Raw genomic sequence first — 11,314 nt, forward strand, 5'->3', positions numbered from 1 at the left:
CTTTTCAGCAGGAAGTAGCTAAGAGAATACGCCATCCCCTTTTCCTTATGAATCAGGGTGAAGTCTCTCTCAGGGAGGAGTGATAGGGAATGGCAAAAAAATGAAATTAATTTCTATTTACAGAATTAATAATTCAGAAAGCTGTTGAAGGTTGTCAGATTGTGATATCTAAAAAAATATTTTTTTACTAATCAGCCTTAATATCATGAACTCTCACATTTTGTTATTGTGTGCTGTTGAGTTGGAACTGACCCATAATGGAACAGCTAGTCTTACCTTGGGATTGCAGATCTACTTTATACCATTAGGACTCTCACATAGTTAATATAATTCACAGATTAAAAATCCTAGAATCATGGTGTTAACAAGTTTTCTTATGTAGTTAAGTATTTTGTGTTATGCTTTATAAATAATAATAAATAAGGCATTTGAATAGAAAATACCCACTTATTCAGCATATTCAATATGTACCTCTCCAAAAATTGATGAAATTGTGTCTGGTTTGTTTCCTTTTCAGAATATTTAGTGGCATAGATTCTCATATTCTTCTTCCTTTCAGTGTCAATATTTCTGAAACAAATATTCCAAAGTTTAAGTGATTTGTCAGTATACATTCTCAATTATTTTTTCAAGGTTTTGTTTTATCATGGATTTTCTCTAAATGTATCTGTCTCTTTAAAAAACATGGTTTCATAAATATAATTATGTATTAAACATTATAAAATAATCTTATTAAAATCTATAGTAAAAATCTTATATTACTGAGAATCTTATCAGAAAATAATTTTTAATGTTTTAATTGTCTTTCAATTAGATAGAATACTATGAAATGTAACTTTATCAACTTGAACAAACACAGATTACTTTTATTTCCTCTATCACATTTTATTAAAGTGTATTTTCCACTATCAACCCATACTTAAACATTTTTAATCTGAAAAATTATTAATAATTGTCATAGTAAAATGAATTTTTCACTGGCATATTCAGATTTTCAAGTTCAATAACTATTCTATGCATTTGTAGAATGTTTGTATTTTATTATATAAAAGAAATAGGAATGAAATCTAATTACTAATTGATTCATTAGAAACAGTGATCAGACTTGTACATCAATGTTCACAGCAGTGTTATTCATCATCACAAAAACATATGGACAGCCCAGACGTCCAACCACAATCTAATGGACTGAGACGTTGGTACATTTATACAATGGAATACTATGCAGCACATAGAACAATAATTTTGTAAACTACTACCTGACTTGGGAGGGACTGGAAAGCATTATGCTGAGTGAACTAACTCAGTCCCACAAGGACAAATACCATAAAAACCATTATTGTAGTATGAGTATGAGGATCCAAAAGGGGTGGGAATGGATGGAAGCAGAGGGGTGAGGATGGGCAGGGGGTTATTAGTCATAGAGTTGCACAATTCAATGGGTGAGGAGGATGAAGGAAAATGGAAGGATCTTATGTGAAAAACAAATGTATTCGAACTTTGTAAATAAATCTGTTAAAAAAAAAGAAACCGTGATCAAATATATTTATACATTAATTTATTCATGCAATTAACAAACTGATTTAGGCCAATTGTGGGCCTTAAATAACATGACAAGAAAAGTAATTTCCTAATACCTTAATATTGGTTTAATCAGTACACACTGTTCCTTGACAATACCATAGCAGATAGTGTATGTGTGAAAGACTAATGCATATTTGTGGTTTTCTATCTCATATGAATTAGAGACACAAGCAGATAATTACAAACAGAGTAGGGCATGCTATGCTGGTGGGTCAAAGAACTACATAGCTAGTGCAGGTGAGAAGTTAAGCTAAACCTCTAGAAATGAAGTCTAAACTAATTCCCAAAAGGCCTTTAGGATTAAGGTGCATAAGAGGTGCTGGCAGTCAGAGAGGGGGTTTAAGAGTGGGAAACGAGATGTGTGTTAATAATAAGAGATAGAACTCAAGAAATAAGCAGGACATATAAAGTCTTAAAGTCTGTATTAAGAATTTTAAATAAACTGAAGGATTATAGCCTACTAGTACATAAAGGGAGCCCTGGTGGTGTAGTATATCTACCACTATATCTAAGTATATATACTTATCAGCTAACCATAAGGTCAGCAGTTCAAGCCCACCAAAACAGTCTGCAAGAGAAAGGTGAGCTGACTCCTCCCATAATGATGTAACAGCCTCAGAAACCTGACAAAGATTGCTATGAGTTAGAACCAACTTGACAGCAACACAAAACACATACATACATATTTTATGACTAATTAAACACAAAAGTTTATGTCACAGCTCTATGTGAAGATTTCTTCTTACTGTTCCTTAAAAGTATCACTTTTACATATTTTCCTTTTTTCTCTTAGGACTCTGAGAAATTAAATTCACAAGAAATGTCAGGCTTGTATAAATTTATATGGATTTAACAAGCATTATAAAAATGTATTGTTGTTACTAGTATTGCAACTATGTCCAGTTGATTGATATTCATAGTGAGCTTATGTGACAGAGTAGATCCTTTCACAAGATATGATTATTTAACAGAGAATTGCTAAACAAACAAGGGACAAACACTATTTGATTTTTCTTTGGTTTTCTGTAAAAATCATCAACAACAAAAATTAAAACTACCAAGAAAGAAATATTAAGTAGCTAAATGACAGCATGCTATGAAAAGGATTAATAATGCATCTAAATTATTCTGGCATGTTGGGGGTTTTTTTGTTTGTTTGGTAGGATTTTTTCCCTTTTTTGGTAAAATCCCCAAAGGGACAAATTATCTTTCCTTTTATAAATTTCAGATTAATGAAAAAAAGTGTATCTTGACCTGTATTTCTTCTGGAAAATAAAGTAGCCTGGTGAGTAGCAAGTTGGTGCTTTTAACCCAAAGGTGATGAAGCTGATGATTCAAATCCACCAATGCCTTCACAGCAGGACAGGCAACATTTCGTGTGATTTATAACCTCTGCAAACCTGCTAGAGTGTCAGCTGTAAGTAACTTCTAATATAATGGCAATAAGTTCCTCAGATTCTTTGACATACAAAGTACACAGCAGGACAACCACCTTGTATGAAGGTGTCCTGTGGAGCTATGTAACATAAGCTACCTCAAAATGTGAGTGGAAAAAATTGTTCCTTTTAGGCCTTCCATTAATCTGTACTTACAAATAACTCAACTCAATGTCCATCAAGTTAAAACGAAATCACAGCTGATCCTCCACTGGGTTTTGGAGGCTGAGCAGGCTGATGAATTCAAACTACCAGAGAGATGTGACATTAGGTTAGTAGTGCAATTTCCTACATTCCAGGCTAGAAAAGTTCCCTACGTTCTTAAAAATTAAGACTATTGTTGATCCTATAGAACACTTGCAGAAGTAGGAAAGAAAACCGAAACTGTAGTGAGTATGCTTTAGTCAAGTGTATGCCAATATATTATAATTATTTTGGAATGCTTAATTCCCATAGTGAACAATTTATTCTATAATGACCTGATTATTTGATTAATGAGGACATGCTCCCTATATCACAGCAGACAGGAGAGTCTTCATTCTCTCCTGTTCACGTTTCTAAAAAATCTCTCAAAAGATGTTTTCATTACCTGTTTGAACTAAGCATTTGAAAAATATTTCCATGGTTTTCAATAATCTTAATGTGATAGTCTGTATATAAATTTGGATCCACAATTAAATATACAGAAAAAACAAACTTAAGAAAGAATAAGAATTATTTGTTAACTCTGAATGTAAAACATATAGTACTTTAAGTGCATTACCCTCACATTTTACATGTAGCAGAATGAGCTAATTACGAAATGTATGCGTCAAAGATTTCAATTTCAGGCTTGACTTTACTTTGAAGATTAATTTTTTACTTTATCATTTTAACAGGCAGTTCAGTGGACACCCGATCTGAATGTGACTCATTGTTCAGTGATGTATGAAGTCTATTTAATCAATGTGAAGAAAGTAATATTAAACTATTATCACAGCCTCAAATATTCTAACCTTCTCAAGAGAAAGGTCAAGAGGTAATACCACTGCTAATAATATGAGAAACAATGTGTTTAACTCATTCTCTGCATCAGAATTTTTCAATGATCTATGATTCTTTTCTCCATAAATGTAATGAAAATGTAGCAGGTGATTTTTCTCCAATGTTGAAGAAACATTATTAACTGTATGGGAAGATTTTTGTCCCAATATTGTAACGTAAAGCATAGGTAAATGCATTTCTAGGATGAAAAAGTTTTAAGATGGTATTGTAAGGCAGGAATGCAAATGACATAAATTTGTATTTTCAATAAATGTATTTGGTCAAGTATTCCACAGGTTGAAACAGCATCAAATAATTGCACTTAAGAAGAATATAAATGAATGTTTACCAAATCCTATTTATGAAGCAATTTATATAAGTTCAATTATTTCAAGGTTTTATAATAAAGCCAAAACAAAAGAAACACTAACTCAAAATGAACATAATAGATCCTATAACTTCTTTAAAAAAATAAGAATTAATTTCAAACTCATTATAGTCTCCTGTGCTTACCCAGTTGAACAAAGTCCAGATGAAACTCTTGAAAGACAACTAAATAAATCCTAATAGCTCTTGTCACCAAATACCACTACGGGAGGTTGACAAATAAACATAATGAAGTCCCCCAGCAAACTTCTCTGAACAGGAGGACAAAATCTATAGACTCTTTGTTGTTACGTGCTCTTGAGTGAGTTACAGAGGCTGCAAATCGTACAGCAGGGGATTGTCCATCTTTCTCCCAAGGAGCAATGGGGGGATTCCAACTGCCTGCCTTTGGGTTGGCAGCACAACTCTATACCATGAAGCCACCAGAGCTCCCTAGAAAGTGTTTAATGAGAAACAGGAAAAAGTTATTCTTACTGTGCTTTCTGCCTAAGTGAGCTATCTGGCCCAATTATAAGAAGAGCTCTGTCTTTATTCTTGTCTCCATTTTGCAAAACTCTGTGCCTCACTGGGACGGGCTGCTCAGGCGTCTTACAGATGGGTCTCTTCATGGGAGGACTGTTGGGAATGAGCGATCCTTCAAGGGGCCAGTCAAAATCCTTCAGAAAGGATGAGAAAAACATGTGACAACAAATAATTAAGAAAGACCACCGCTAGATTTAAAGATCATTTTAAACTTATTATTTATATCTTTAATCTTTTATTTATTCAACAAAACCATACATTTGACACAAAAGATGTTTCATCTGTTCCTAATGAATGTTTTAATAAAGAGGAAAGAAGATTTTTAAAACTCTTGTGACAACCCATTCTGTGTTAAAACATGGTTGATGTATTCCCTTTCAGAGAAATATCATTCCAGAAAAGAACAGAATTAACTTGGAATGGCTTTTGTTCATGTGCAACGTATCTTTAAACAACGCAAAAGGAGAAAGAAAGCATGAATGTAGTTTTACAATATGCTGAAATGATACTACCTTAAACTAGATCTATTTTCCAAAGAAAAATATCTTTGGGGAAATACTAAATATCAGAATGAGGTAGTTAAAGATACAAACAGCACATTTTAAAAATTTTGTAGAGCTAAGAGACCATTGGTAATCACTCATGAATGACTGCCATTTACTACATTCCAGGCACCAGCTAGGAACTAGAAATGGGAATACAGCCCCACAAAGATTTACCAGGAAGTCCTCACAACCTCATAAATCTACCTAGGAAAAAGATTATCAATTACAATAGTGTAAGTGTACCAGTAACAGGGTTAAATACAACAACTGATGAGAACATGTAGGAGGAGAGTATAACTCAGAAATGCCCCCTAAACTGAGACCTGGAGCCTTAGCAGGGGCTTGCAGAGCAATGGACAGAAACTACAGCCAATGTGTGTAAAGTAAGTGTCAGATTTGAGGATTAATAAAACACGGAATTTAGGGAAGGGAGGAAAGGCTCCCAGGTGTGTAGCTTAAGCAACTGAGTGTATGATGTATGCCCTCATAGAGTTGAAGACTTCTGAGCAAAGTGTAAAAAAATACACTTGTCTGTAGTTTTCTTTTTTTGGTAATGTCTTTGCCTGGTTTGGGTATTAGGGTTATACCTGCTTCATAGAATGACTTTAGGAATGTTCCTTCCTTTTTTTTAAAAAAAAACAAAAATAAGTAGAATTGGTGATAGTTCATCTCTAAATATTTGGTAGAATTTAGCCACGAAGGTACCTGGGGTCAGGACTTTTTTGGGGGCAATCTTTTTATGACCTGCTCAATATCTATTATTGTGATGGATCTCTGCAAGTGTTCTACATCTATGTCAGTCTGTGCAGGGTGTGAGTATCAAGGATTTATTCATTTTCTCTATGTTTTCAGATTTATCAGAGGATTGTTGTTGTTATGTTCCATCGGGTCACCTGAAACTCATAGCAACCCTAAATACAATATCTCTGAACTCTGCTCTATCCTGAGCCAATCTTACTTTCTCTGACACACCTATCGTGATTACCCCAGCCTCTGGGTCAATCCACCTCATTGAAGGTCTTCCTTTCTTGTGCTTTCCCTCTACCTTCCCAAGTCCCTCTCCAAGGACTGGTCCCTCCTTGCAACATGACCAAAGTATGTCACACTGGAGTTTTAGAATCCTTGCCTCCAAAGAGCAGCCTGGTCTCACCATCTTTGGTATGAACCTATTTATTCTCCTAGCAGTGCCTGGTATATCCAATACTTATCTCCAGTACCCCAGCTCAAAGGCATCAATTATCCTTCTATCATCCCTAGTTATAGTCCAGCTTTCTGATGCATAGCAAGCAATTGCAAAGGCTATGGCCTGGATCAGGTGCACCTTACTCTCCAGACTGACATCGTTGCTCTTCAGAACTCTGGAGAGGTCCCTGACAGCAGACTTACCCAGTGCAATTCGTCTTTTGATTTCCTGGCTGCTGTTACCAAGAGTGTTGATTGTGGAGTCAAGCAAACTAAAGCAGGTAACAATCTCAATCTCCTTACAATCTATCATAATGCTGTCAATCAGCCAGTTGTGAGAATCTTTGCTGCAATCCTTAATCTTCTGCAGCAAGTGCTTCAGGTCTTCCTCAGTTTCAGAAAGCAGGACTGTGTCCTCTTCATAACACAGGTTGTTGATGAATTTTCCTCCAATCCTGATGCCACATTCCTCCTCATAGAGTCCGGTTTTCTGAATGATCTGTTCTGAATATAGATTTAAAAGTACGGAGATAGGACACATCCCTGCTGTACACCCTTCCTGATTTTGAACCATGCAGTGTTTCCTTGCTCTGTTCTGACGACTGCCTCCTGGTCCAAGTATAGGTTTCACATAAGCACAATCAAATGTTCTGAGACACCCATTCTTCTCAGAGTCAGCCATAGTTTGTTGTGTTTTACACAGTCAAATGTCTTCGCATAGTCAATGAAACACAAAGATAGACTTTCCTCTGGTACTCGCTGCTTTCACCCAAGACCCATCTAATATTAGCTATAATATCCTCATTACTTGGCCTTTTTTAAAGCCAAGTTACATATCTTGTAGTTCTCTGTTGATGTGCTATTCCAGTTATTTTTTGATAATTCAGCAGAATCTTGCTTACATGTGATATTAATTATTTGTTTTTGTTGTTGTTGTTATGTGCTGTCGAGCCACCTTTGACTCATAGCGACCCGATGTACAACAGCCCTAAACTCTGCTCTATCCTGTGCCAATCTCACTGTCTCCGACACACCTACCCCAATTACCCCAGCCACTGAAGCAATCCACCTCATAGAGGGTCTTCCTGTACTCCATGTCCCTCCACCCCCCCAAGCATGATGTCCTTCTCCAAGGACTGGTCACTCCTTGTAACATTTCTGAACTATGTCAGATGAAGCTCCAGAATCCACCTTCAAGGAGCAGCCTGGTTTAGCCCTCTCCAGGATGAACCTGTTCACTTTCTTAGCAGTCCATGGTATATTCAATACTCTTCTCCAACACCACAGCTCAAAGGCATCAATTGTCTTTCTATGCTATCCAGTTCTCTGATGTATAGCAAGTGATTTCAAAGGTGCACCTTAGTGACACCATTGCACTTCAGTACTTTGGGGAGGTCCCTAACAGCAGACTTTCCCATCACAATATGTCTTTTAATTTCTGTGGAGCCAAGCAGACTAAAGTTGTTAACAATCTCAATCTCTTCACCATCCATCCTGATGCTTCCAATGGCCCAGTAGTGAGAATCTTTGTCTTCTTGGTAATAAGCCTCAAAATTATACACCGAAATAAATTATTCTCTTTTGCTAAAATACCAATTATGCTATAATGAAAATGGAAGAACATATGCTTCCCTCATATAAGATGGATACAGTCCTTCAGTGAAGTATATTTTATTTAACTGTATGAGAACAATCTAAGCTCCCAGCTTGATAAATATTTTCTTCTTTTTCTCTAACACTTCAAGAAACAGCTATATATTCTTGGTAGATAATATTTCTTCATATATATTTACATGTACTATAAACACAGTTGTCATGGACTAAACTGTTCTTAAAAAAGATATGTCTCAAAAAAAAGATATGTCTCTGTTGATATAATATGGAATCTCTGTCACGAATAACAATAATCTCATAAACCAAATCATTGTAAAAGGAGTAAAGCTGGAAGGCAAAACTCTTTAACGTAATCACAGCCTTAACTGGGTGAAAAAGAAGTTTCCTTAGGGTATGACCTGTAATACCTTTTATCTCACATGACTTAAAAAAGGAAACTAGTTAGCTATCATTGGGTGAAATCAGTACACCAAGGAAATAAGTTCCAGAAGTTAAGTGTCTTTCTTCAGGGAAGCCTCTTGACATAAGAGAACACCAAAACACATGAGATCTTCAAGTAATGCTGCTGGGCCTGCAGATGTTAAATAAACAAGGATTTTCCTCCAAAACCAACACAGAGAGAAAGCAAGCCTTTCCCTACAATTTGTACCCTGAATTTGTACTTCCTTTGAAATCACTGTTGCGAATCCATCTTTTTGAAGGTGTTTTGTTGTTTTTTGGTTTTTTTTATTTCTCAACACTCTATACTACTATCTGCATAGTGTAGGTTACTCAGGAGTCTTCCTCTTATCTTGATGCCACATTCTTCTTAATAGAATACAGGTTATTAAATTATTTGTTCAAGATACAGACTGAATACGTCTGGAGAAAGGATATAATCCTGATACACATATTTTTTAATTTTAAACCATGTAGTGTTTCATTTCTCTGTTTGTATAACAGCCTCTTTGTCTAGGTACAGATTTCGCATGAGCAAAATTAAGTGTCCTAGAATCCTCATTCTTCTCAATGTTAGTCTTAATTTGTTTTGATCCACAGAATCAAAAGTCTTTGCATGGTCAATAAAGCACAAACAGACTTTTTTTTTCTGATATTCCTTGTTTTAAACCAGAATCCATCTGATACCATAGCCTCTTCTAAATCCAGCTTGAACTTCTGGCAATTCTCTGTCTACATACTTGTTATCTATGTACTCTGTCTATGTACCTGCTTGCTGAAAGTGAGGAGGACTTGAAGCACTTGCTGCAGAAAATCAAATTATATAACCTTCATTTTGGATTATATCTCAATGTCAAGACAGAAAAAATTCTCAGCAAACTGGACTGATAGGCAATATCATGAGAAATGGGGAAAAGATTGAAACTGTCAATTACTTCATCTTACTTGAATCCACAATAAATAGCCTTGGTATCAGCGGTCAGGAGATCAGGAGATCTACTGTATTAAGAAAGTATGTAGTCAGGGACCTGTCTTAATTATTGAGGAGCAGTGACATCAGAGGACTAGAGTGTCGCTAATTCAGGCAATTGTCTTTTCAGTCACCTTCTATACATCTGAGAGCTGCCAATGAATAAAGATGATGGAGGGTCAGGAAATTGACGCCTTTGAACTGTGGTGTTGGAAAAGAATGCTGGAGATTGAATAGATGGCCGATAGAACAGGTATGTTTTGGAGAAAGTGCAGCCAGAGTGCTTGCTCCTTGGAGGCAAAGATGATGAAGCTTCATCTCACATACTTTGGGCATACTGTTACACAAGTCTCTTCCTTGAAGGACATCATGCTTGGAAAGATGGAGGATTGGCAAAAGAGAGGAAGTCCTTCAACCGGATGGAAAGAGAACAGTGATTGCAGCAATGGGCTTGAGTATGTTGGAGATTGTGAGGCTGGTACGAGATAGAATAGAGTTTAGATCTGTTATTCATAGGGTTGCCACAAAATTTAGCAAACATGATACCTTTTTCCAGGGACTAGTACCCTATGAAAACATGCACAGAGTATGAGATGAAGTCTCACCATCTGACTTCTGCGGAAATTCTGGCTGCACTTCTATAAAAATGAATTTGTTATTTTATAAATCTGTGGTGTGTATATTGAATATTTTTTGCCAACACCACAATTCAAAAGCTTCCAGTATTTTAAAGAATGTCTTCAAAATAGTTTAGCCTTCTAGATTGCTTCACTGAAGTCTAAATAGAAGGCATCTTTGGAGCTCTAAACTCCCTGCTTTATCTTGCTCCTAAAGCATTGAAACTCATTGATTGGATTGGTGAGGAGTCACAGGGCATAGTGATTTAAGGGTAAACAAACAAATGTGAATGAAATCACAAAATAGCCAATATGGGCATGTTGACTGACCCTCCATGTTAATAGCTAAGAAAAAGACATTTCTAATTTTTTCAGAATGTATTATACATCTAGCAATACATATTTGGAAGGCCAAAAAACAAACGCATATTGAGGACACTGGATTTTATCCTGAGTAAATTTGCCAAAATCTGATTGTGTGTCTGCCTCCAAAACCTTAAATAAAAACACCAAAAAGAAAAATTTTAGGGTGTTACAACCTCATTAATTTGGCCACTGGGAAGAACTGGCCACATATAGTTAAGCTTGTTCCATAAAGGATTTTCAACTTTGGAATGTTTCCACTGGTCTGGTTTACTAGTTCCTTCATGTTTTATGGCCCACCTAAACAAAAGGGGAAAAAAAGACAAAAGAGAAAAAAGATTTAGTGAGGTTAAATACCACCTAAAAAGAATTATTTTCATCAATGACTATTTGCTATGCACTAGGAAGAAAATTTGAATTAAAACACAAAATACAGGCCCTAAACTGGCAGCAATAGCTGCCCCAATAATTTTGGCCATTCTCTGGTCTTTTCTCTTCCCTCTAGATCCCAGGTGTTAAAAGAGGGAAAAATTTAAGCAAATGTATAACAAATAATTTTGAACATTATAATCTTTTAAGCTTACGGCTAGAAGTACTAACAATATCATCATTTCCAATCCAGAGATATATGTT

General features: G+C 35.7%; 1 protein-coding gene across 1 annotated transcript in view; it reads right to left on the reverse strand.

The window, feature by feature from the left end:
* Positions 1–10,893, reverse strand: part of DCDC5 (doublecortin domain containing 5) — a 129,688-nt gene extending 118,795 nt beyond the window's left edge. The window contains exons 1-2 of the mRNA XM_006883723.1: positions 10,858–10,893; positions 4,905–5,086 (exon numbers count right to left, since the gene is read on the reverse strand). Of these exons, the coding sequence (XP_006883785.1) occupies positions 4,905–5,086; positions 10,858–10,893 (218 nt within the window). The remainder of the gene's footprint in view (positions 1–4,904; positions 5,087–10,857) is intronic.
* Between the last annotated feature and the right edge of the window lie 421 nt (positions 10,894–11,314).

The sequence above is a fragment of the Elephantulus edwardii genome, unplaced genomic scaffold, assembly GCF_000299155.1.
Source record: "Elephantulus edwardii isolate Elephantulus edwardi_28Jun2011 unplaced genomic scaffold, EleEdw1.0 scaffold00029, whole genome shotgun sequence".
NCBI classification, from domain to species: domain Eukaryota; kingdom Metazoa; phylum Chordata; class Mammalia; order Macroscelidea; family Macroscelididae; genus Elephantulus; species Elephantulus edwardii.